The 27,259-nt window shown below is 35.5% G+C and overlaps 1 protein-coding gene across 1 annotated transcript in view; it reads right to left on the reverse strand.

Moving 5' to 3' along the window:
- PLCL1 (phospholipase C-like 1) overlaps window positions 1-27,259 on the reverse strand; it is a 335,580-nt gene that overhangs the window by 48,833 nt on the left and 259,488 nt on the right. The window contains exons 2-3 of the mRNA XM_011949972.1: window positions 11,908-14,382; window positions 9,078-9,281 (exon numbers count right to left, since the gene is read on the reverse strand). Of these exons, the coding sequence (XP_011805362.1) occupies window positions 9,078-9,281; window positions 11,908-14,328 (2,625 nt within the window). The 5' untranslated portion in view covers window positions 14,329-14,382. The remainder of the gene's footprint in view (window positions 1-9,077; window positions 9,282-11,907; window positions 14,383-27,259) is intronic.

The following is a 27,259-nucleotide window of genomic DNA, read 5'->3' on the forward strand; positions in this document are numbered from 1 at the left end:
AACCACACAAATAGCTAGTGAAATAATTTAGACTAGAATCTAGGCATTCTTGAGGAGCAGACCATATTAAAGTGTAGAATTCCTATTGCAAGTGCAAGTTGGTGATAAACACTTAATAAAGTAACATTCATCAAATTAAGCATCATGAAAATAAAGTTTGCCATGACTGCTTTTCCCTCCAAGTCCAATTCACAACACATACCAACCATGATAAATATTTTTTCATATGAAACATAGGAAGAAATGTATTTCCTTGAGTCCTCTGCTTTTTCAGGAAGGAGTTAGGAACTTTGGAGAAGCTATTGCTCGAGAAAATGTGAGTCAATAAAAAGCTACACTACTCTGGACTTTTTTTGTCCTCTCCTTTTCAGAACACTGGAATAATTCCTCTAGCTCTTACTTTCCTTCTAAGCAAAACAACAACAACAACAACTGGGTTTTGATTTTATGGTTCTGCAGTGGCTCATCTTTTCAGATCATTTAAAACAAGATGAGTTTTATTAAACTTGGTACATTTGTAAATCAGATTGCTCTTACATATATAGTTGCTAACTAGAATGAAGAGTATTTCCTTTAATTCTCGAGTTCCTTAAATATTTAAAATGAAGTAAATAAAAGCATTGCTAATCGGTTGGCATCTTGTTTTTAAGCAATCAAACCTGTCAATGTGATCAACTCTCAGTCATACAGAAACAAGTGTAAAGTCAGAATATTTGCACGTTCACTGAAAGTCCACTGCCTTTGGTGTATGCACCAGAGCTCTCCATCCTGGGACTAATGCATCACATTTGCAAGCCTGATTTGTAATGGCGCAGGACAAGTGAACTCGCACACGCAACAGGTCAGAGGATGTTTGTCTTCACGTTCACAATGGTGACCGAATCTACTTCAGGGAGCCCTTTTGGCATAAACAGATCATTTTTTTTCTCTTGTTGTTTTGTTCCCCAAAGAGTTGTCAGCTATACCTTGAGTAGTCATTAGAAATATTTGTTTTTATCTAGCTGTCATTACAGTTTAGCTCCTTCATAAAACTTCCAAGTGAGTAGCCTTGGTAAACCTTCTCCAGCATTTTCAGGCCAATTTGACTACCTTACTACCTTTAACCAAAAGTGTTACAAAGGCTGAGCATTCAAGAATGCAAAGCGAACTTTGAGTATGCATGGACAAAATTCCACAAAATAGCCAACCTGAAATACTTGCTTATGGATATGTATCTCTGATATCCATGGTCCTAGAGATCCCAGTACCAAGTGGAAATTTTGCCACTCCTCAAGATGCTGATAATTTTCCCCTCACACAGAAAACGTGTCCAAAGACATTGCTGTACCCATATGTGAAGGAAGGTTCCATGCCCCAAGTGCACAGCATCTTGTTTTTAAACACCAAGCTCTGGTTGGGCACACACCAGCAGACCATTCTTTTTTTAGGTTCTATTACTATACAAGCAAAGATACTTCTTGAAATGCAGACTAATAGAGTTCCACACAAACTTCACAATGAGAGACAGTGATGGAAGGAGAGTATCTTTGACTTAACCCAATCTTAATTTAAATAGATTTCAATAAGCAAAACTAAATTAGGGAACTATAGACATAACTACAACTCTTTCCCATCCTGAGGCTGAATATATACTGGTTCTAACACTGATATAAGAGAATGTATTTAATCCAACCATTACACCTGGCTTAACCGTAATACTTACTAGTGTATTTGTTCCATTGCAAGCATGATTAGACAGCAATTAGCTCCTTTTTGCTGGATTCCTGCTCACTCTAGCACAATCAACTACTCTCCAAATCACTCTCCAACTGACTTAGTATAAGATTAAATAACCCTTGACTTATGTTCTCTAGATTGTTTTGATTTCCTTTTTTCAAACAACAAATTAAAAAAAAATTGTTCTTACCATAGTAAAGTTTTAACGTTTATGTTAACGTTAAATAAGTTAGCACAGAAGTCACCTTTGGAGAATGCTTTGGGCTTCTTTTTCTTTTTTTTTTTTTTAATTATACTTTAAGTTCTAGGGTACATGTGCATAACGTGCAGGTTTGTTACATATGTATACTTGTGCCATGTTGGTGTGCTGCACCCATCAACTCGTCAGCAGGTTGTTACAACTTCATGTTAAATGATGAGTAACATGTTCACGTCCTCAGTCGTAGACTGCTAGGGCTGGGTAGTACCTCACCATGTTACATCTCCTGCTGGTAAGCTGCTGATGCACAAGGTCTGCTGAATCTTCCACAGCATTTAATGCAGTGGCTTGCACATTAAAAGGAGTTCAGAAAATGTTTATCAAATGAAACATCTCCATTTTCTGGCTATAACACTAAGTAACTCTTTCTGTAACCAACTTTCATTCTTAACAACCCCCAAATTAAGATGAATCCTAAATGAAAAAAAAGTCATATTACTTTTATTTGCAAATATAATATGACATCATGAGCCTTAAAAGACAACGACTCTGTGACTATACTACCTACTTCAATGGGATATTTTTCCAGAGAAAGTAAATATCCACAGTGGGGAAGTGATGCTTGCTCTTTCAGAGACCTGAGGCAAAAAAGAAGAATTACAGTAAAATAAATGGAAGAGTCACTTAGAAATGGTCTTCTGATTTCAAATTAAGCTCCAGGGACAGTTTATTGAAAACTTTCCTGATGAGCAGAGGGCAACTGAAATGGCGCTGTAGTGAAAAATCCAATGCCAACAGCTCTTCTCTTTGTGTATTTAGCTTGCGAAAGAGGCATCCATTCTATCATTGACTTTTAGAGCCTTTTCTACTTGCCAGAGTTATTAACTGATAGGGTTCCCAGTTCCTTCTAGTGCTGTTTTAGAAGCTGTACACTTCCCACTTCCAGCCATGACATGTTTTATATCAGCAAAGTCATCTCTGCTTCAGTTGCACAAAATATTAGATAGGCATTTACATAGCAACATCCTATTCAGAGTATTAATAGTAATAGTAAACTGGGCTGCCCATAAGCAAATTGCAATTCTTTAAGCAACCCCACCTTCACCTTACCTAGACTTGGTGAACCCTCTGTCATTACCATCTCTCTCTTTCCCAGGTTAAAACCCACTTGTGGAACAGGATCTGCTAAATTCACTAGAAGGTATGAATGAATTACTAATAGCTCAATGTGTTATTACTCACAGGGATGTTGCCGCATTTAAAATAGATAAAAGGTCTTAACCCTAGGGAGCTGGTTGTAACTTTGAAATTTCAAGTCCCAGGAAGCAGACAGAAAACGTACACTTTAAATAAGATGTGCTAAGACAGGGGAGAGTGTGTCTTCCCTTTCTTCTGAAATTATGCCATGTCAATAGGCCCATTTTGCTACAAATACATTTGATTTTTGATTTCTTGATACCAACACAGTTACTATAATGGAATTATAATTGCAAGACTAATATTGGCCGGGCGCGGTGGCTCAACCCTGTAATCCCAGCACTTTGGGAGGCCAAGACGGGCGGATCACGAGGTCAGGAGATGGAGACCATCCTGGCGAACACGGTGAAACCCAGTCTCTACTAAAAAATACAAAAAACTAGCCGGGCGACGTGGCGGGCGCCTGTAGTCCCAGCTACTCGGGAGGCTGAGGCAGGAGAATGGCGTAAACCCGGGAGGCGGAGCTTGCAGTGAGCTGAGATCCGGCCACTGCACTCCAGACTGGGCGGCAGAGCGAGACTCCGTCTCAAAAAAAAAAAAAAAAGACTAATATTAAAAGGACTTTTAAGGCTGGGTGCGTTGGCTTACGCCTGTAATCCCAGCACTTTGGGAGGCCAAGGTGGGCGGATCACGAGGTCAGGAGATCAAGACCATCCTGGCTAACATGGTGAAACCCCATCTCTACTAAAAATACAAAAAATTAGGCAGGCGTGGGTAATATAAAGTCCCAGCTACTCAGGAGGCTGAGGCAGGAGAATGGCGTGAACCCAGGAGGCGGAGCTTGCTGTGAGCTGAGATCGCGCTACTGCACTCCAGTCTGGGCGACAAAGCGAGACTCTTCCATTTCCAAAAAGAAAAAAAGAAAAAAAAAAGGAAAGAAAAAAATGACTTTTAAGACTGAATTTTAAAACCCTCAGGAGGAAATATTTTCAAATATTTAATGAGCAAGTGTTTGGTAACAAATAGTGGGATTTATTGATTATTTATAGTGGGTAATAAATGGGGAAAGCTAAATTTAGGGGAAAAATCTGTGCAGATGAACTCAGGGTCAGTGTTTTCTAGAATATTTTATTTTATTTTCCCTTGATAATAGTATAATTTGATGGACTCAAGGTTGCTTTCAACTTGCCTGATTTATTTCTTTCCATACTGAAAAAAGAAAACATCTGTATCTGTTCAGGAAAGATTTCAGGTTGTTTTTTATTCTAAACATATTCTGCATTTTTTAGTGGTAACAATTTTTCCTTTTGGATGGCATCTATGCAGTTCATTACCATTTTTGAGAAATCCAAACATTTAAGCAACTTAAGTCTAAATTGAATCAAAGCATTCATTTTGGAATACCTTCTCCCCACGCCAACCCCACCACTAGACAATAAATCCTGGATTTGCTTTTTTCCCTTATTCATCCAAATCAGTTTTTATTGATAGTCTGTGGTGGGTAGGGGGTGGGGTGGTTAGACTGTATTTTTATGAGAAGTTTCAAGTTTACATAAAAAGTAAATGGAAAGTACAGAGTTCTCACCCTCTAACTCTACCCCCACCTCCCAGTTTTCCCTACTGTTTACATTTTGCATTAGTGTGGTATATTTACTACAATTGACAATCTACTATTGATACATTCTTATTAGCTAAAGTCCATAGTTGACATTAGGGTTGACTCTTTGTGTTGTACATTCTATAGGTTTTTGACTAGTGTATAATGACATATATCTGCCATTACAGTATCATACAGAATAGTTTCACTGCCTTAAAAATCCTTTGTGCTCCACCAGTTCATCCCTCCCTGCCTGACTCAAAGCCCCTGGCAAATAATAATCTTTTTACTGTCTCCATAGTTTTGCCTTACTCTGTAAGTTTTTTAGCCAAATATAAAACAGGGAACAATTCAGCAAGGGTGGTATCAGAGAGGTAAAATCAAGGGGATTTAATAATTTATCATAAAACATATTCAATTATAGGATGGAAACTACACGATTTTCACCAACAACAGATGCTTTTATTTATTCTTTTTATTCAATGAACACTACCTCATAACGGGCTAATGTGCCTACATTGTTTTGGGTACTAGAGGTGACAGTAATAAGTAGACAGGATCTCTAACCTCATGGAGTTTACATTCAAATTGAGGGGTAAAAGAGGACAGAAATTAAAAAGTTCAAGCAAAGTATTTTTCAATACTGCTAAGCAGGAAGATGGAAATAAAACATGGCTATGTGACAAAGGGATGGATGGGGAGAGTACTTAGGGAAGGCTTTTCTGAGAAAATGACATTTGAGCTAAGAATTAAGAGATAAGGAGGAATAAATTATAGTGTTCCATTGCACAGTAGTGACTACAGTTAACAATAATATATTGTATATTTCCAAATAGCTAGAAGAGGTGGTGTCAATGGTATACTGGTAAGTACAGCTGCCTTGCAAAACAGCCAGAAGAGAGGATTTTAAATGTTCTCACCACTAAGAAATAAATGTTTGAGGTGATGGGTATGCTAATTACTCTAATTTGATCATTACACATTGTATACATGTATGGAAATGTCACACCATACCCCATAAATATGTGCAAAGAAAGCCAGTGTGGCTGGAAGAGGGTGAGCAAAATAGAGGGTGTGGGAGTGAGGCTGGGGAAGCAGATGAGACTGGAGAGGCAGGTGAGGTTGGGGAAGGCAGGTGAAGCTGGAGAGGCAGGTAAGCTAGAAAAGGCAGATGAGACTGGAGATGCAGGCGAGACTGGGAGAAGCTGGTGAAGTTGGGAGAGGCACATGGAGCTGGGGAAGCAGGTGAGAGAGGCAGGTGAGGCTGGAATGGCAGATGAGGTTGGGAGAGGCAGGTGAGGCTGGAGATGCAAGTGTGGTTGGGAGAGGCAGTAAAACTAAAGAGGCAGGAGAGATTGGGAGAGGCAGTAAAACTAAAGACGCAGGTGAGGTTAGGAGAAGCAGGTGAGGCTGGAGATGCAGGTACACTTGGGAGAGGCAGGTAAAACTAAAGAGGCAGGGGAGGCTGGAGAGGCAGGTGAGGTTGGGAGAGGCAGGTGAGGCTGGAGAGATGGGTGAGGTTGGGAGAGGTGGATGAGGTTGGGAGATGTAGTGAGATTGGGCAAGGATGGAGAGGCAGGTGAGGTAGACAAGCAGGGGCAAATCATAAATGACCTTGTAAAGCCACAGTCAGGAGTTTCCACTGTATTTTAATGGAAGCCACTGGAGGATTTTAAGCAGGAAAGTGACTTGATCTGATCTGTTTTTATTTCATTTTATTTTATTTTTTATTTGAGATGGAGTCTTGCTCTGTCACCCAGGCTGGAGTGTAATGGCGAAGTCTCGGCTCACTGCAACCTCCGCCTCCCAGGTTCAAGCGATTCTTCTGCCTCAGCCTCCCGAGTAGCTGGGATGACAGGAATGTGCCACCATGTCTGGCTAATTTTTGTATTTTTAGTAGAGATGGGGTTTCACTATGTTGGCCAGGCTGGTCTCAAACTCTTGACTTCAGGTGATCCACCTGCCTTGGCCTCCTAAAGTCCTGGGATTGCAGGTGTAAACCAGACTCTTGATCTATGTTTTTAAATGTTCACTCTAGATCTGAAGAGATCTTAGAAGACCTCTTTAAGATTAATACAAACAGTAAGACACTAAGAGCACTAAGGATGCCAACCATAACAATGCAAATCCTAGAAAGTAAAATGGTGTTTTAATTTCAAGGCCAATATTCTCATTACATGTATCTGTCCCCAACCACCCCATCCCTCAAAATAAATACTCAACAGAGATGACAATGGTATTTTTAATCACTTCTGAATTCTACCAAGTTTACTATGTGGTGTCGGGATATTTACACTTAATTCCCTCCCAAAATGGTTTTCCATAGAGAACTGTACATGAAAGACTTCATTGTAAGTATTTCTGCTTCCACCATAGCCTTTTATATTAATCTTTGGAAAACCACGCTCTGCCTGCAATTACAATTTGCATTTTAATAATACAGATGAGAAAAAGGCTAATATTTCAGTCTTGGCTTCAGCAGATAAAACTGAAAAAACAAGACACTGTCACACGCTCGGGGATGTGAAATGGAAATTGCCCAGCCCCAGACCAGGTATCCTTCTGCTTACTACAGGTCAGCTTCAGGGAGCTCCCTCGCCACGAATGATTTCTCTTTCTTAGCTTAAAAGAGAAGTGGAGGAATAAGTGATTTCTACTGTCTGTCTCTATGGCAACTAGTACCCTAATTTCACCTCTTAGATGGCAATTATACCTATTCACTGAATAGCTTTCAGTCCCCATTTTTATGTTGAAAAAATTGATTTCATGAAAAATGAGATGCAGGTAATAGGTAAACTTTTCCCTAGCAACCATGAAGTACAGTTTATAACAGGTATGGTCATTCATAAGCAGAACATGCCCTGTGGAAATTTTTATTTTTCATTCATAGAACATTTACCTCAAATATCTTTCTTCTAGTTGTTTTTTTAATGATAAAATCTTCATCTTTTCTTCCTGAAGGTTTATTTTATTCAATTATAAAATTAGTTGGGTTCATTATAAAGAGTTTGGTGAATACAGAAAAAATATAGAAAAGCATAAACAAGAAAATATAATTCACTCTCATACAAAAACAATCACTATTTATAACCTGCTAGCAACTTAGGTGCATATACATAGAAATGTAATTTAAATCCTATTACCCATTTTTTGTAATCAAATTTTCTACAAAACATTGTAAGGACTTCTCCATACCATTAAATATTCTTCTAACACATGATTTTAATATCTTCAAAGGAATCTATAATATAGATTATTACATTTCACTTAGCTAATCTTTCTATGTTGACATTATTAACATAAATGTTTATGCATCTCTCTATTGGCTTAGAACAAATCCAAGAAAATGAACTCTATAGATCAAACTAATAAGCATTTTAAATTGTATTGCCAATTGTTTCTCCAAGAAATATTATATCAATTCATTTTTCCACTAGAGGTAGATGAATGAGGGTATCCACTTCCTTAAATTCTTGATCAGAGGTACTATTTTTAAAGAGAAAAAAAAAATGTCAATTTAATATTGAGGGGAATATCTTACTATATTTTCTTAATTTCTAATTTAAAACTTATTTTAAGGTTAACTGTTTTTCATTTTTCATTGTTATTGGGTGGGGGGGGTGGGGAAGTGAATTGCTTATTCACCTCTGTAGCAGACTATTGGTTGTCCCTTGATATCCATTCTCCCTTTATTTCCTCATAACAGAAGAGACAACATTTAGCATATGGCCCCTTCAAATGATATTTTCCATTCTCCTTTGCAACTAAGTGTGGATATGTGTCAACTCCAGGCTGATGAAATAAAAGCAAATATGATCTATTCTATTTCAGATAAATGTCCTAAAAGGAAGAAGCTATGTCTTACTTCTTTTCATCATTCCTGATGGTTAGAATGCAGATATTATTGCTGGAGCTCAGCACCCATTTTGGACCATGAGGATAAGGGGTATATTCTAGGGATTAGTGGAAAAATATAGATTCCATATAAATTTTGTCTCAACCATCATAAGGCAGCACTGAGACATGTTTACTTCCCATAGGTGTACAATTAAATGGTTATATTGCACTCTAAAGTCATTTAGATGATGAGTGTACATATTTTTGAGGGTTTTTAAAAAATAATTCATTCTTTGCTAAAGCAGAGCTTTTCCACTTATAACCTGTGGAGCTCCAGGTTCAAGTCATTTTCTCAGAGGTCTCCACTGAGACTTAGCGGAAGCTGAATGGGCCAGCTTGGCATGCTACCTCCAATCCATGTTTCAAAGGTAGTCACCCTGTGTTATTCACTGGAGTTCCACAAAGGAGTCCCTGCTATTCATGATTTCACATGCACACACAGATAAAAAATATGGAGTCACAATTTCTTACCAGATCATAAGCAGCCAGCATCTTTTTCTGCACATCTGGAATTGCACTCAGAGGCTCCAGGTAAGGAAAGCTGTCTCTCATCACAAGTGAGACTGAAGGAGTATTGTCACTGGTGATGAGCCGAGATGACAGAGTTAACAGGCACTGCTTCAGACTGGCAATTGGAGGGAGTCCACATAGTTCCTTAATAGACACAATTGCATTCTGTGAGGAAGAAAACATGGAATCACACTTCTGACCACCTGACACATCATTCCCAGCACTCCCAGGTTTATAGAAAAGTATATTCATTTTTAAAAGATAATACACAGAGCTAATTCATGACTATACTTCATCTTGCTCAATTTTTACCAATCACCACAAACATCCCATGAAAGCAAAGCAGATTGGGACAAAAGGCTATGCAGTGCTTTTCAAAGCAGAGCACTGGGAGAGTCACACAACTAAGTACTGGCTGATCATGAATGCCATGTGTGATTTGTATCATGGTGATCAGGAAAGCATAATGGCAGGGGTTGTATACTGGAGTGCATTTCGCTACGGCTTTTTACCTCAAAGTAGCAGGATGCTACTGCTCACCACCCTCCATCTGACTAATCAATGGCATTCCTTTGTCACTTCATCAGAAAGGCACCCGACAGACACACACACTGAAAGCACATTTCATGTAGAGCTACATTTGTCCATGTTACAGTCTTTTCAAAAAATTCATTTGAAATAGAAATTATGACTATTTTACATTTTACCCACAGCAAACAGTACCTAACTTATTATGTGTCTCATGAATTTCATGACAATGATCACCTTCATTTTTCTACTGATGAGACTCCAAAAAACCCTTAACCCCAAAGACTTTATGTTAAGATAATATGAACTATCAATGCTACCTGGATATGCTTTATCTATAACTCTTCTTCTATGTATTTTAAATACATAATATAAAATATGCAAAGTACATATTTCAAGAATTATATAAAATATGTAAAGTCTAATCTATAAAGTTAAGTGCAGAAATGGTTTATAACTAATCTAACATAGGGATTTATAATAGTACTAGAATTATGTCAGAAAAAGGCACATAGAATATGCTGATATTATTTGGATTCTATTTTTTAAATGGTGGCTCAGACAACCCACCACAAGTATTTAACTGGGTCATGGGTTTATAGTTCTGCATCACGTGAATGATAATGGTAATGGATTTTGGTATTAGGCAATCCTGGATTTATTTTCCTTAATTTTTAACTTTTGTAGGTACATAGTAGGTATATATATTTATGAGGTACATGAGATGTCTTGATACAAGCATGCAATATGAAATAAGCACATCATGAAGAATGGGGTATGCATCCCCTCAAGTATTTATCCATTGACTTGCAAACAATCCAATTAGACTCTTTACGTTACTCTAAAATGTGCAGTTATTATTAACTATACTCACCCTGTTGTTCTATTAAATACTGGCAGTCCTGGATTTAAAGGCTAACATTGTTATTTGTTAACTTGCAATATTTGGGAAATGTATTAACCTTTTCAAATTTATTCTCTATCTTGAAAACAGGGATTTTTGGTGAGGATTATTATAAACACATCAGCTAAAGAAATAAAGTGAATTGAATAATATCCACTTTGCACATTGCAGGTACTCAGTGAATATCTGTTATTGTTTGCATCTAATAACACTAGCCTAATAAGTATATTAAGTAGTTTTTTTTTTAAGTTTAACACTGTCTCAGATTATAAGCATTAATGAAGGGAAGAAAATTTAACATTGAATTTCTAAATGTTGAGGCTAGTCAATTTCCATATACTCTAATTTTACTCTAATAATAATCTTGTGATAAGTATAATTATTTTTCTACTTTATGTGGAGAATATTGATGAGCAGAGACCTGAAATAATTTGCTGAAGATCGCACAGGGATAGATTTGATCAAGAATTCCTGTTCTTTCAATTAAACCACATTTCTAAGACAAGGTTAAATATTTTTCAACAAGTTTGAGTGCTGATTTTTTCTTGTTTGTTTAGTTTTACTTGTTCTTGTGGGGAGTAATTTATTATTGTTGTCATTATACATAATTTAAAACTAAAAAATAACCTAATAGGCATTACACTTGTTTTATATCACTTCAAATTCTCTCTCATGTTCGTATCTGCAAATATGTTATATATACACTGGTAATTAGTATGTGTTTGTATAAATTTTTTATATATTACACACATATATTGTATATTCTACTTTTTTCCCATTGTTTCAGATGCACATTTCCATATATCGATTCAGTTTTGTACTAAGGATATTTAATGGATATACAGCATTTTGCTACATCTTAGTTCAGTCCGAACTTAACACAGCATTCACAGTTAGAAACAAAATATATCTGTGTTATCACAGACAATACTGAACTTAGTTCAATGGTACACAGGTTTACACATCTTTCTTTCTTTTTTCATTTTCAGATAGGGACTTGTTCTGTTGTTGCCCAGGCTGGAGTGCACTCGTACAATCACAGCTCACTGCATCATTGACCTCCCAGGCTCAAGTAATCCTTCCACCTCAGCCTCCTGGGTAGCTGGGACTACACATGCTCACCACCACACCTCACTAACTTTTGTATTTTTTAGGGATACAGGGTTTCACCATGTTTCCCAGGCTGTGCTCCAACTCCTGGCCTCAGCCTCCCAAAGTGCTGGGATACAGGCATGAGTCACCGCGTCCAGACTTAAACAATCTTTCTGATAAATTTTTGCAAATCAGTTCATTAATAAAACATTAGAAGGGTAGGAATAAGCAGGAATAGGGAAGGAGAGTGCGGGATGTTTCTCCTACCTGCATATTTTCTCTCATATCTATGGCTTCTCGTAATGGATGAACTGCTATTTTAAAGATGTCATCAATGGTTTTAAGACCAATATTCCTGAGCATGGTATACTCCCGAACTTTCTTCCCCATTCTCACTGAAAGACTGCGCTTCTGTGCCTTTCCTCCTCCACTTCGATTAGTTATTGCTATGTGGACAAAAAGGGTTACGTGCTCCATGATGTCACCCACAAAAGAGCGCAGGGGAACATGCCGATATCCAGGCTGCAAACATTCAAATGGTATCGTATATTGCCCTATAAACTCATCCCCAATGTAGTCATCATCCAGAGCAACAAAACGGATCATGGCCAGCTCAGGTAGGTTTACTTGGAACTCAAAAGTTTCATCAAAAATAGGATTATCACTGTTCTGCTGTACAGTTTTAGTTCTTTGTTCCGAACAATCCGCTGGAATTCCGTGTATCTCTATACACACATAGGGATCTATGACATCCCCTTTGGCACAAGCTCCCTTGGGCTTTGGGAAATTCTGACCACTGATGATCTTGATATGAAGAGCTAGAGGAGACACCCCAGGTACAATGCCCTTTGTATTTGCGCTGAAGTAAGAAACTTCATCTCGCATGATAGACGGCCTTAGAACATAACCACATCCCCCATTTTGAAGAAACCAGCCCGTGTGAAGGTCCATCATTGGACCTGGAGTCTGAAAATTCATTGCTACAATCTGACAGCCACAATTCCAAAAGTCCTGTGGATTCAAGTTACTGGAATCGATCCTCATGGCACTAGGATAGATTCTTGATAAGAACTTCTTATTATAATTAACAAAATCCTCTGGGTACTCATTTGCAATGCGGCTGGCCTCTGTTTCACTAAATGAACAAATTTCCCAATAGTTTTGGCTTTTCATAGATAGTTCAAAATCCCTGTACTGAACAGATTTACAAATAGATACCAAATCAGAGAGCTCCCTACAGAGTCGGATTTGTTTCTGCTCACCATTGTAATCTACCGACATCCTTCGAGACATTTCGGCTTCTTCATCTTCATCTGTTACTTCTCCTTCTAACACATCTGGATCAGAAGGCAACTTCTTTCCTTTCACAATGATCATTCTTTTTAATTTTTCTGGTGATGGGAGGTAGGACTCTGAGGGCAAAGGTGCTTCGGTATAGAGTTTATTGCCAAAGACCTTTTTCATCTGTTGAACCATTACTTTCTGCTGTAGCAAGGAGCAATGATTTCCCAAGCAAAGAATGAGTGGGTATTCAGAAGCAACAAAGGCAAATTTATTTATTACCTCTATGACACTTCGAAAGGAAACATGTGTTGTCATGTTATTTCGATTACAAAGGATTGGTTCATTATCGGAACCATCACTTACATCGAGCTCAATGCTTCGACAGCCCATTTTCAAAGCTCTAACATACCCGTTGATGTCAGCTGGCCCCCTGAACTGGTCTTCTATTAGATAGGTGTTATGAGAGGCATTGATATAGTAGTGAGATAATGGCTGGGTCATATCTTGGGCAACCTTCTTTTGCTCAGGATCAAAAATGTCACATTCTGATGACAATAAATACTGGGTAAAGCCATCAATTGCAAGAAACCCTTTTTGACGTCCCTCTTCAGAAAGTTCATATCTCCTTATGATGTCTAAGCACATATCCTCGGTGATATGGGTGACTCCTTGCTCAGCTTCTAAAAAGAGCATGAGATCATTGGCATCCAAATATTCTTTGTTTTTAGATATCTGTACAAGTAAGAAATACACTTCTGGCCTGGTGCAAAGTTCACAAAAAGCTTCACAAAATTCCTCTTCGGTCACGCGGGTGGTTAGTTTTTCCTTGCTCTTCTGGATTTCTTTAAACTTTAACCTGATCTTGGCTTCCTTCAGAGTAGGGTTGAGTTGTTTTATTAACTCTACAGAGGTGTCTTCCAACATAATCCCATTCCCATCAACATCTGCTGCTTCAAACACTGTTTTCAACCACATGAACCGTGGTGTGTTCTGGTTGCCCTCCATAAAATCAAGAGGCTGCTTACTTCGAGAAACCAGGTACCGTAACCCAGACACCCAGATGTTTGCCACATCTGCTGAGTTAGCAACTAGGTCCAGAGACTCATAGTTTTCCCCATGGAGTATGGAAAAGGCACAGTCCTCACAGATCTGGTCAGCAAGGCCATTGTTTCTAAATGTTTCCGTGTTTTTCCCCAGTCTGATCTCTTTTATGGCAGAAATATCAAGCTTGGCTTTCTCGAGGTCTTTCTTTGAAGGTTCCCAGCGAAGAGCTTGGAGGTCTGTGTCCAGAGTGAAAAAACGGTTGTAAATGCGAGAATTTGGCCGGACTTTCTTCAGCTCACAGCCAGCTTGCATGAAGCTGATGCAGTCATTTGCACTGCTAATTTTCTTTTCCGATGGCATGCTGCTGAAAGACACGGTTTTCTTTCTTCCACCACATTTTTGGTTTGAAGGATCCTGTAAAATAATTTGAAAAGAATGAATCAATATCTTTTAGAAAACAGACAAATTCAGTAACACTCTATGAACTCCTCAAACTTCGATTCACATATTGTGATTATTTGAATAGAGGCTAGCCTAAAGTTCACCTTTTCACTGTATCAGAAAAAAGAAATTGCTAAGAAAGCTGAAATTATAGGATTCAGGAGAAAGCTTATTTTTCAGATGCCTGTGTGGTCTTTGAAACAAAATCAAGTATTAAGTACAAATCACTCTGATTTGTTCCTTAAAGCAGATTTCTTAAGAACCTCATGCTGGTGCCTCAACTACCTAGCTCAACTCCCAATAAATATGCAACAGAAATAAAGCTGTATATTTTTACAGGTTTCCTCATTTATACTTTGCAACCTTTTAAAGAGGTTTTCTTAAGGTTGATTTAAATAAATGGTTTTACCTTAACATACTTTGTATCACAAAGTGCTTAACTGAACAGCTTAACTAGAAATCACTTTTTTTCTCAAGCTTTTTCAAGGTGTCTTGAAAGTCAAATTGAGAGCTAATAATAGCCAATCACTCGCATTTGAGCAAATTTTCAAACTGAGGTAAACAATTTGATTTTAACATTATAGGAATTCACACCTGCATTTCAGTGTAATGTTATTAGCAGGCACAGCTTAAACCAAATAGAAATATGAATGGCTCTACTATCTTTTTAAGGTTCTTCCAATATAAGTTAAATTTCAAAGCCCTTTGCCAGAAGATTTTACAGGGAACACTTCCACCTTGCAAATGCCATTTCTGGAAGTGTCCTTGGATCTTAGTGTTATAGAATTCCAGTTTCCTCAGCCCATTTCACCCTTCCCTGACCAACAGGGCCAACAGGTCATCAAACTTCATCCGTTCAGAAGAGAGTATCTTAAGCAGGTTTATTATTTTTTGAGACTGTTTCCCTCTTGATTGTATCTAGGCCTTCTCCCCTATCATCCTTCCTAAAATACAGTTCCAGCCCTCTGAATACTCATGAGATGATGGATTTCATTTCAGTCTTGGGCTGTCCACTGTGTCTATCATTCCCAATTCATTTACACTGAATATCTGACTGATGCCACTTAAACTGGGTATTTCTTTACACTAGTCTCTGTTCTGACCACAGACTCAATTAATGATGCTCCCAACCACATCCCAATTCACATGATTGCCCCAGGAACAAATTTCCCAAAAGCATCATAATGCATGTTTACCATGCCCAATTTTATAAGCATACCAAAGAGTCAGCAAAATGTAGAGTACAAAGTACCTTGTCCTTGGAGAAAAAATAACTGTTCTTTTTTTTTTTTTTTTTGACAGAATCTCGCTCTGTTGCCCAGGTTGGAGTGCAGTGACATGATCTCACTGCAATGCAACCTCCACCTCCCAAGTTCACGTGATTCTCCTGCCTCAGCCTCCCAAGTAGCTGGGATTACAGGCACATACCACCATGTTCTTGAGTTGTAATTATTCCACTCGCTAAATATATGACCTTGAGTAAGTCACTTAACCTCTCTCAATCTTAATTTCTGATAGGAATTAGTAATCTTTTTATATAACATAGTGTCATTGTGAGACTGAAAAGAGAAAATATGCATGACTGTTCTTTATAAACTGTAAGTGCTTGAAAGGTTATGCTTTTCAAAGGAAGAGGAGCATTGCCTTATACACCCAGTAACTGTAGGACTATGAGTAGGTACAGAAGTTAATTCATTCCTGACTTCTGAACATTTCAGACAAATCTTCAGTGATAAATTGAAAATATTTTTAAAACAACCACATGAGATTACTATTTCAAATACCGAAAACTATAACCAAAGTAGTCTGGACCGTATCCTTCATTGGAAATATTTTAAAACAGGGTAGAATATCTTCTCTGGGACCTCATTTCATCAGTTCTGCCTATATAAGCTTGCCTATCCTATGATTCAGAAAAGACAGGATAATTTATTATTCAATTGACTAAAACTCTACCCATGAAAAGGAAACAAAATTTGCTTTAGTTATGAGATGTTGGTGGGATGACTCATTGACTCCAATATATATCAGATCTTCAAGTGACAATGATAGAAATTACTCAATTTAGATTACAGAATATTGCCTGTTGGTGTCCTGGCATTGAACAACTTAGCTCCTGCTTTTACAAAGAGTTGCTATTTTTAATTATCCTATAGTGGTCAATTTCCTCATCCTTAAGTTAAAAAACACCTATAAATCTTCAGCTAGTTATACACAGATGTTCTATTAGAACACATTTAAATTTGTCACAACCCACATGCTTAGAAATATCAGATGTTTGTGTGTATTTTTCCACACCATCAAGGCAGGCACCTAATGGCATTGCTGAGATAGGATTAATCTACCAAGTAAAATAAAGAAGAAAACTGTGAATTCTGATGATAAATGAGATTGTGACTCAGCTTTTAAAGCTAACCATTTGACTTGCGTTTTAAGCTAATGAGAGCTTTCACATTAAAAATGATTTTTATATAAGCAGTTCATGTTCCAAATAGAATTGTTGTCAGCAGAGTGATAAAATCTCTAACAGTTTCTAACAAATATTAAATGGGAAATTAATGCTACTCTAAATGAATGTATATGGTTCCCATACCCCAAGTATGACATTACGCTAGCATTCTCCATAGTCTATCGCTCTGTTACTGATTTGAGCCACTGTTTATTTGTAAGAACAAAATCACTCTTATCAGAATAGCTTTCTCTTACAAGGCTCTCCTCTGCAGTATCTCCTTAAATCAAGACATTCCCCCCTAGCATGACAAGCTTCAAGAAATATATGTTTTATATCTAGCCTGCAAAAGAATCCACCTGCCCATAATGCTAATTTCTTGCTTTGACCCACAATTCCTACATGATTATAAAACTTATAGCAAAATCCCACCTAAAACTTGGAACCAGCAAAAAATATATGATTCTTAGGTTGTCATTTTACAAAGAACAGAATCCAAAGTCATTACAAGTTTCCAAATGAGCTAAAACTTGGCCAGAGCATGTGTGAATGAATAATTAGTTTGTCTGCTGATGACTACAGCCAAGATTATGTACATTTAAAATATGCTGGAAAAGGTTCAGGACTCTGATATTTCTCCAGGTCTGCCACAGGAAAGGAAAATGTCTGGATTCAGAGAGCAATCATGCTGTTCTTTCAATGGCCATGCAATTGGCTCTGACAGGCTGGGAAAGAAGAGGGGAGATGAAAATGGTGCCTCAGCAGACAGGAAGGGTGGAAGACTTCAAACCGTCTAAGCTTCTTCACCACCACAGTCCTACACCCCTACATCTGTATTCCCTCAAGAAGAACTTGGCAGATTGGTGCTGGGAAAGAAGGAATATTAAGGTAAACAGACTAGAAAAAGTTGAAGGTTAGGTATCAGTTTTCCTTCTTGGTAAATACAAAACATAATAATTATGATGATGATGATTGAATGAGAGTCAATTTGATTCACTACACACTTAACACAATTCAACTATATACTTAAAAATGGTCAAACGGTAAATTTTATGTTATGTATGTATTGGGAAGATGGGTACTTTTGGCACTTTCCAAAAGAAACCAAGTTTATTATCAGTTCAGGTGTGCTCCAGTCAATGTCTAGCTCATTAGATGACTGAACTGATTCCAATGACCATAACATCTTTCCAGGAGATTTTTATCAACTCCAAGGTCTTTCAGTTTATTTCAAAGCTAACTCTCCTCACACGAGAATGAAGGCAAGAGGCTAAAGTACCAATACCACTTCCACCCGACTCCCGTCCCACAACCAAAGATTCTCTTTGAGCAGCTTACAACAAAAGCTTTAAATTTATTAAGATAAATAGTGCATTGTCATGCCTCTGTCCCCTAAATTAAAGCTTAACCTCATACTGCAGTTGAGTCCAATAATTAGTCAGACATTGAATTCAATCCTTTCTACTTTCTAACATTCTATACATAAGTCTCCACATTATCATTTCTCAAGAAAGGAATCACATTTAAATAAGTTAAATAAAAAAAATAAACAAAATTGGGTTTATATGGTCTCTGAACATCTCTAAATAATACTTCACATTTTGGATCTACTGTCTTTTGAAATCACTCAATATCTTATAAAGGATTCAATCATCAGAAACAAGACGAGTCTCATGAACTAGCAAAGCAATAGACAAATATTTTACTCTTTTGTTAGAACAACACAAGACTGATTTATCTATAAGCACTGTTTCTAATATATGTATATAATAAAGATAATTTCTATCTAATCTTATGCTATAAGGTCTGATTTCTAAACTTAGAAATCATTTTAAAATACAGGGGGAAATGGCCAAATGTCTTTTTAATTTTTTAATTATTTTCTACAACATTGTTGCTTATCGACTACTGTTAGGAATAGGATACCAATCATGATTAAATGAGACTCTTCACAACAGTAAAAGATTATCAGCTTCCTAAATATTTAATATTTTAATGCTATTTTAAAATATTTAATAATTTTATTAAGCTAAAATTGGAAACAAAGTTCAGATAAATCAAATAAATTTCCATTGACATTTGCTTTCCCGCTCCTTAAGCAAAATTTTTAAAAAATCATTTTTCTTCAAAACACATTGATAAGCCCCCCAAAATTCTACTTATTCAATGGAAGTTTTGGGTCTCAATCATGAAAATATTGAATTATTTAAATATAATTTCAGGAAAAAGTATACTGAAATTACACAAAAAATGTGAATGTACCTAATGCTTATACACTTAAAAATGGTTATGTACTTAAGTGTACTTATACACTTAAAAATGGTTAAATTGTAACTTTTATGTTATGTATATTTTAACACACAGGGGGAAAAATGCACACTGAAGCATTGTACAAAAATTTAAAAGTGAGTAAAGGAAATACCAAGCCCAAGCTTCCCTGCCTTTGACCTCATGAGCATGTTTAAACATCTAATTATATCATCACATATACTTTTTGGTGTTTTGGCAAGTTGTTTTTAAGCAAACAGTTTTAAAATGATTCTTTGTTAGAACAAATTTACACAACTCTGAAGACTAGAAATCAAAACACCAGTTGTCAAACTGTGATGAGAAGGAATCTTTGTTTCATAACACTGAACTCCAGCTACGTAGTGTAAGGGAGGGAAAGATTTATATTTGAAAAGTTCTCTTAAGAAATGATTAATAAAAATTTAATAGATTATACTAAAAGATAAGCATATAGCACATAGGTTTGATTTTCACCATAGGGACCCTATCTGTTCTTATATGCAACTTACACACTATAAAAATACGCTATTCATTCTGGTTCTGTGAAGTTCCAAGCAAAACTGAGAAACAAAAATTTGGTTGATACATGACATTCTCAAAGGATGGTAGACAATATACAATCTAGAATCCAGATAAGCTCCAACCTTGGATATTGAGAGGCCTCTGGTCTTATTCTTCATTTATTCATTTGACAAACAAGAATAGGTACCTACTCTGTCTGGAATAAATTTTAATGTATGAATTTTGTAGCTAATTAAATCAGTAAATAAGAACAAAGATCATCAAATTTAATAATTATTAATAATTATTATATAATTAGGGTAAAATGTATAAAGAATGCTTCTAAATAAACAATAAAAACAGCTTTAAATAACATTAAAGATGTTCATGAGCCAAGTCCACAAAGGAGCATAAAAGGCTGATGAGGCATCTTAAACAGAAGTACTACACTCCTTTGTAGTGTCAGCTGCTTTCATGGAAAGGCCTGGTTTCTTAATCTTGCCAATCTCCTCTTATATCCTTCACAGTCCACTGCTTCGTATACAGTTATGAGGTACGTGAATTTCCATTTTTCTAGTCAACAACATGGTCCTTTTCACTAATCCCACTGCTGCATGCAATGAGTAGTTTTGTTAGTACTGTGCTTTAGCTGCGTCAACTTGAACAAAATGAGGGTGACAGCAATAAAGGTCATCTGATGATTCATTCAGCGGCCTCTGAGGAACAACTTGCGTCTATCAGTCCTGTCCCTCTAAGACAGATGTCTGCCTCACACTCAAAAACAATACATTTAAAATTAATAGGTAGCCTGCGCAACTCTTAGCAGAGATGCCAAGAACCAAGTGGGCTTGGAGACTGAGATACGATTCTGTCCTTCCTCAGGAGACCCCTGCACAGCAGGGCCCAGGAATCCTGGCAGAGCTTATGCCAGCACTGATTGTTGTTTCTGGTGTGAGGATTAATTGGATGTTCTCTCTATGGAAAACAGGATGTCATATCCCTTTAAAAGGAAAATCAATGATGAAAGCTAGCTAAATGTATACTTCTAATACCCACATTGCTAACACATCTCTTTCAATGTCTTGTTATAAAGATTAAATGTAATGCTCCAATTATTTCACAGGTATAAACATATAACTTGGTGCTTAATTAGGGCATTCATCAGAAAATTATATGTAATTAGGTAGGCTTTCAAATGGATGCGTACTTTTATATTTTATGCTAATTAATGTTGCATATTTACTTAAAATACTTTACCTGAAAAATTAAAATATCAACAGAAATAAAACATTATTAAATAGAGTTCATGTCACAAACATTCCTGACAAAATTTCCCACCTCTCTTTGTGTCCTATGTAGTGAGTTCACAGAAACGTTTTTCCTTCATTGCGACTTTTCAGTTTTTAATGGTAATATTTGCCCTCAACTATGACACACGAATATATTATTTACATTGATTTTAGTCACTTTGGAGTCCAAATATATTCTTTAGTCATCTAAATTTGAATTAAGCATATTTAAAACTGAAAAGGAAATACCCAATGTGCCTCAATATTATGTGAGTTTTGCCATTTATTAACATAGAGTGTTATTGGAGCTGAGTTTTAGAACAGATATGATTTATAAAAATAAAATCATTCACAGCTATACCAGCTTAAGTGGAAATAAGAGACATAATCAGCCTTTCTTCAGAGCATAAAGTTTTCATCAGTGAAATAGTTTGAAAAATAGTCAATTTCCAGGAATTTATGGTTTTCTGTGCAACATTTGCTAAGGACAAAACTCCAGGTTATATGCATCACTTACAAATTCAACTCAATGATATAAAATATATAACTACCAGCGGTAGTTCTTAGAAATGAAATCAGTTCTATTGTACTGTACAGTAATATACACATGTAGGTTTTTCATTACAAAAAATATTCTGTAGAAGACCTAAAAACAGTGAATTTGCTTTTTAAAAACATTTTATAAATGTGTGTCACTTGGGACAAGGAAACCAAAATTTCAATTTTTAAAAAACCCAATTCTATTCAAACTTAAGAAATAATACATTAATAGTCTAAACTGATCTTTCTATCTTTCTCTAGATTTGGAGAAGTGTAGTCTACCATTTAATAAATTGGTATATATATTAACAAATGGACTCCTTCTTGCATTTGTATTAAGTCTGTATTGTAAAACTGACATTTAAATTATTTTAAACTGCCTAATTGAATATTTCTTTTGAAATAAACCCCTTAAAGCAATCTCTGAGTTTTCCATAAGACAGATCTCCGAACCCCATATAAAATAGAATGTCAATTATCTTGACCCAATGCTATGTGCAAACACATCCTTAATATGTTTTCTCTTAGGACAATAATAGAATATGTCCTTTGGGACTAGTTATCATAGAGATATAGAACCTTTGGCTCAAATAGCCAACTTGGCTTGAATGTCAAGATGAATCTGATTAAAGGTTCTAAGTTTTACCCATAACTTCCGGAATGGGTTAGAACTATCTAACACTTTAATCCTTATTGCATTACCTCTGATTAACTGAACATCAGCATTTGCTTATGTTGAAGGAACAGATGGCAGATTTCAGAGAATGAATATTCTCAGCTCAGGGACTCCTTTAGGGTGAACTCTCCCTCACCCCCATTCATACCCGGTAAAGGCTCCATGGTCAAAATGGAAACAAATTCATTCTCTTAACTTAGAAAAATGTAAAAGAAAACTATGTAAGCATAGTTCTTATTTGAGATAATAAAATTCAAAGTCCATAAATATCATACTGATAGAAATTACTGAACTAATTAAATTCCTTCTTTCCAAACCAAAGTATTGGATTAGAGATTAATAAATTTTACTCATCATCACCACCTACTTGCATGACTTTTTGCAAAGCAAATTTCTATGTCTATAATTTTTATTTGTCAAAAAAATATAATTCCTAGCCCGATTCATAGGGCTGTGTCAAGGAATAAAGGAAATAAAGCATGCTAAAGTACTTTGTAAAACACAGACCACAGTCTGATAAAATTCCACAAAAGTGAATTATAAATCTTTTTATGAAAATAAGTAAAATATGGCAATGTGTTAAAGAAATATATTCTTCAAAAAGTCAGATTTATTCCAGGAATGTAGGAATGAGTCAACATGAGACAGTCCATCAATGAAATTCAATAAGTAAACAGGTTAAAAGAGAAAAACAATTGATCATAACTAAAACTACCCCAAAGACATCTGACCAAATGCAGTACCAATTCGCAACAAAACACTCGGTGAACTGAGGAGAGAAGAAAACTTCCTTAACATAATCAAAACCATTTCAGAATCCTAGAGGAAACATTTTACCAACTGGTGAAGATTTAGAAGCATTCTCATGAAAATCAAAATGCAAAACAAAATTAAAAAGCCTACTATTTATTTACTTTATATTTTAATATAATTTTGGATAGTTAAGTCAAAGCAATAAGGTAAAGATAAGAAATTAAGTGTAAAATATTGTAAAGAAAGTGAGAGATCATTATTACTTGCAGAAAATATAACTATTTACCTAGAAAATCTCAAAAGATCAAATGAAAAACTTATTAGAACCAATAAAAATGATAGTGGCAAAATATAATATAAATATAGAAAAATTAATAGCTGCCTTATATGCCAACCTGTTTCTAAACATAATGGCAGGGGTGAGTAGGGGTGAGAGGAATCCCATTCAGATCAGTAATTAAGACTATAAACAAGTCAAGAATAAAGTTAACAAGGTGTGTGCAAAACTTAGATACAGAATTTTATTTTACTTAAAGTTAAAAAGGAAAAATTAAATAAATAAAAACATTAAAAATTACCAAAAATATACTACTGGCAAAATTCAAATTCTTTACTAGTTAGCAGACAAACACAATAAAATTGTAATGAAAAGCCCAATGGGATAGTTTCAATGGATGCAGTTGTAAGAGGCATTTTAAATAACAGAGGAAACAATATGTTATTCAATTATTAGTGTTAATAAATTCAGTATTCATTTGAACAAAAAAACTAGATTTCTGCTTCGTGTCAGACAAAAAATAATTTTAAATAAAGATTAAATAAAACACAGAAATACTAGGAAAAACTATAAGACTATTTTTGTATAGTTTTGGGTGAGGAAGACCTTTTCTTCACAAACATATTAAGACCAGAAAGCACAGAGGAAAAAGTTGATAGATTTGACCATAGAGAAACTTAAAACTGTATTAATATTTTTTAAAAAATTCAAGCTGGAATATATTTGCTACGTGTTTCTTAATTTATAAAAATTGTTCACAAATGAATTTTGAAAAGACAAATTCACAAAATTATACCACTGTTTAGAGAATATATAAAAAGATGCTCAAATAATTATACATTATGTATATATACATATATACACACAAAGCTATACACAAATAAAATGACTATTTTTGCCTATCAGATTACTAAAGTTTAAAAAATGTGAGATTGTAGGGAAACAGAAATTTTTATACAACAGTACATTGAATATAAACTTGTACAACTTTTCTGGAAGGTAATGTAATAACATGTTTTAAAACATTAAAGATGCATCTACTTTGATCCAGCAATTTAATTTTTATGAATTTAAAGAAATTTGAAGGAAATACTTGAGTAAATGAGCAAAGATATAAGAGGTGGTTCACTGCCATGCTGCTGGTATTTTAAAGAGTAAGTACAAACTAATAAACTAAACATCCATTCCCAGTAAGGACTGGCAAAATAAATTATGGTACATTTCATGTAACAGGATTCTATACAGCCCATTTAATGGGTGATGCAGACCTATAAATCTTAGAATGCATTGTGTGTGTGTGTGTGTGTGTGTGTGTGTGTATGTATGTATACTTAAAAAGCAGATAACAGAACAGTACTTATAGTATAATATGAGAGCTTGAGAGCTTACCATTTACCTATGACAAGTCTGGAAGAATATATTCCCATTGGTGATAGTGGTTATCTCTAGAAAAAGGGAGCAAAATTATGGAATTTTCTTTCTCTGTATTGCTCAATTTAAAATTAACATATATTAGCATATATTATGAGAAAACATATTAAAGATATTTCCATATTAAAGACAATTAGAATGCATTAGTCCTATAATTACCTCATGAATTATCAGAAAGATAGCTACACCTTGTAGAGATTAATGACATCCATTTTTTAAAGCTTTTTTGAGTCATAACTAAAATGGTTAAAATTTCAAAGAGCCCAGGAACTCAAGGGCTCTTTTGAAATTATTTTTATTAAAATAATTACACTGGTGTTATTTTAGTTAAATATAATTTTTGAAATATTTATTATTCTTGGGAATGGTCAATGCACTTTTAATACAACATATAAAAATAGCCCTTAAATATCATGTCAGATCTTTGATTTGGAAATTATTTTAGTATCTTACATTTTAGAACTACTAATATTAGTTAGCTATGGTGAAAAGAATGTCCAAAGCACAATTCAGTTTTATAATGTATCTGGAAAATTATTCTCATACATATTTAAACAATCAATTTGAATGAAAATGTGTATCTTCTCTTAAATCAAATTTTTTCTACCTCTAAGTTTTGAGAGTAGATGTAAGCATATGAATGTTCCCAGAGGAGGAAAAGAAGGTTAAACTTGAGAATTCCTTACTAGATGTTTAAGTCAATTTGATTTCAATTAAATGCACTCCACTGATAATAAGATTCAAATCTGCTATATTGAATTAGGATTTAAGTATATCCCAAAGTATTGAGCTCAGTAAGAATTCCATATAGGTTACAAGGTCTTTTACCTTTCAGAGCATACATACTATTAATAATTATAAAATTTTCAACCACAATCATCAAATATAGAATGTAGCCTTTAAAGTTCTCCATCAGGTGAACTTGGCCTATCCCTCTATTTTCATGTCTAGATATGTAACTACAAATTTGCCTTTGCATTCTGCCCCCCAGTACACTCCCAAATCTTCAGAAAGTATATTTTAGTTCACCAAAAAGTCTTTGTCTTCTAATCCGCATTCCTTTATTTCTTCTTTAATAGAGGGTCCTTATCTGAACTCAACTAATCTCACCCCTCAAAATAATTTCTGCCCATCTCTGCCACTTAAAACACTCTTCTACTAATTGTACTTAACTCTACATTTAACATGTGAAATCTCAGGACATTCAACTAATGAATGCAATATTTCACCCAAAATGTTACTTAAAATAGCAGATACTTTCCAAATCATTTTTACACTGTCAGGAAAAATATAGTTGTCAATATATTTTTTCAGAAAACTAAATCTGTTCAATTACCACCAGGCTTATTGCCTCCTGAGAATATCTGCAGAATGAGAATACAATTACAAGTAATAAGAAATGGTAACTAAAATAAAAAAAAATGCTCTCATAGCCCATGTAAATCTGAGCCAAATTCAGGTAAAATATTAACACTCAATTCTGGTGCATATTTTTTATTACGAGTCAGGGTCTTGCTCTGTCACTCAGGTTGGGGTGCAATGGTGGGATCATGGCTCACTGCAGCCTTGAAATCCTGGGCTCAAGCAATCCTCTCGCCTCAGCCTCCCAAGTGGCTGAGAGTAGAGGCATGCACCACCACTCCAGGCTGCTTCTTTATCTCTGTAGAGACAGGGTCTTGCCATGTTGTCCAAGCTGTTTTCAAACTCCTGGGCTCAAGTGATCCTCCCACCTCAGCCTCCCGAAGTGCTGGGATTACAGACATGAGCCACCGTGCCCAGCTCTGGTGCATATATCCTTGTGTGTTGGTTCACTTAAAAAAAAAAAAAACTGCCAGGTGGCTTGCTTTCTTGGTACTGAGAGACGTTTACAAGCTCTTATGAAATTTCACATAGTTATGTTTGGTTATCTAGGCAATTTTTAAATGGAATAAGCATCACAGTTGTTTGCAGGACTATAAGCTAGCACACACTGATCTCTAGGCTATCAATTTGTCTGAACACAAAGATATTTAACACACATTTGGATTGTGTGTAGGGTGTGGTTGTTACATAAGTTCATTCGTTTTACTAAGGGACCTTGAATTCCCATTTGTTGATGAAATTGACCAGCACAACCCCTAAGAGGATAAATTTCTAGTACATCTACTAATATTCTCTGGAAAGAATAAGATATTTCACCCCAGGGAGTGTGAATCTCATGATGTAGAAATAAAAGAAAAATATTCACATTACACATTCTTCTTTAGTATTTAATCATAAAAGGATCATGGGCAGCAAAGATTCCAAGCCATGCTGGGCCAATTGAATTAAATTTGTTTCAAAATAATATTTCATCTTTTAGATCTCATTTAAATTATCAGTAAAAAGAACATTAAAGTCATTTATTTCTGTAGAACTGGTATGGTGACAGGGAAATAAAGTACTTAATGAAACCATTTATAATCTATAATCATGTTATTAAAACAGCATTTCCACTAAACACTTTACAATGAAAAAGTATAGTAATTTACAAATAGCTTAGGGACTGAGCTCTAATTAATCTCTTAGAAAAAAAGACTTGACACCTCAACATATTTAAACTTTATTAGCTTTGCTATCAGGAAACCTTGTAAAAAATGAGAAAGGCAATTCATAATGAATTCACT

Source organism: Colobus angolensis, unplaced genomic scaffold, assembly GCF_000951035.1.
Source record: "Colobus angolensis palliatus isolate OR3802 unplaced genomic scaffold, Cang.pa_1.0 Scaffold30, whole genome shotgun sequence".
NCBI classification, from domain to species: Eukaryota; Metazoa; Chordata; class Mammalia; order Primates; family Cercopithecidae; genus Colobus; species Colobus angolensis.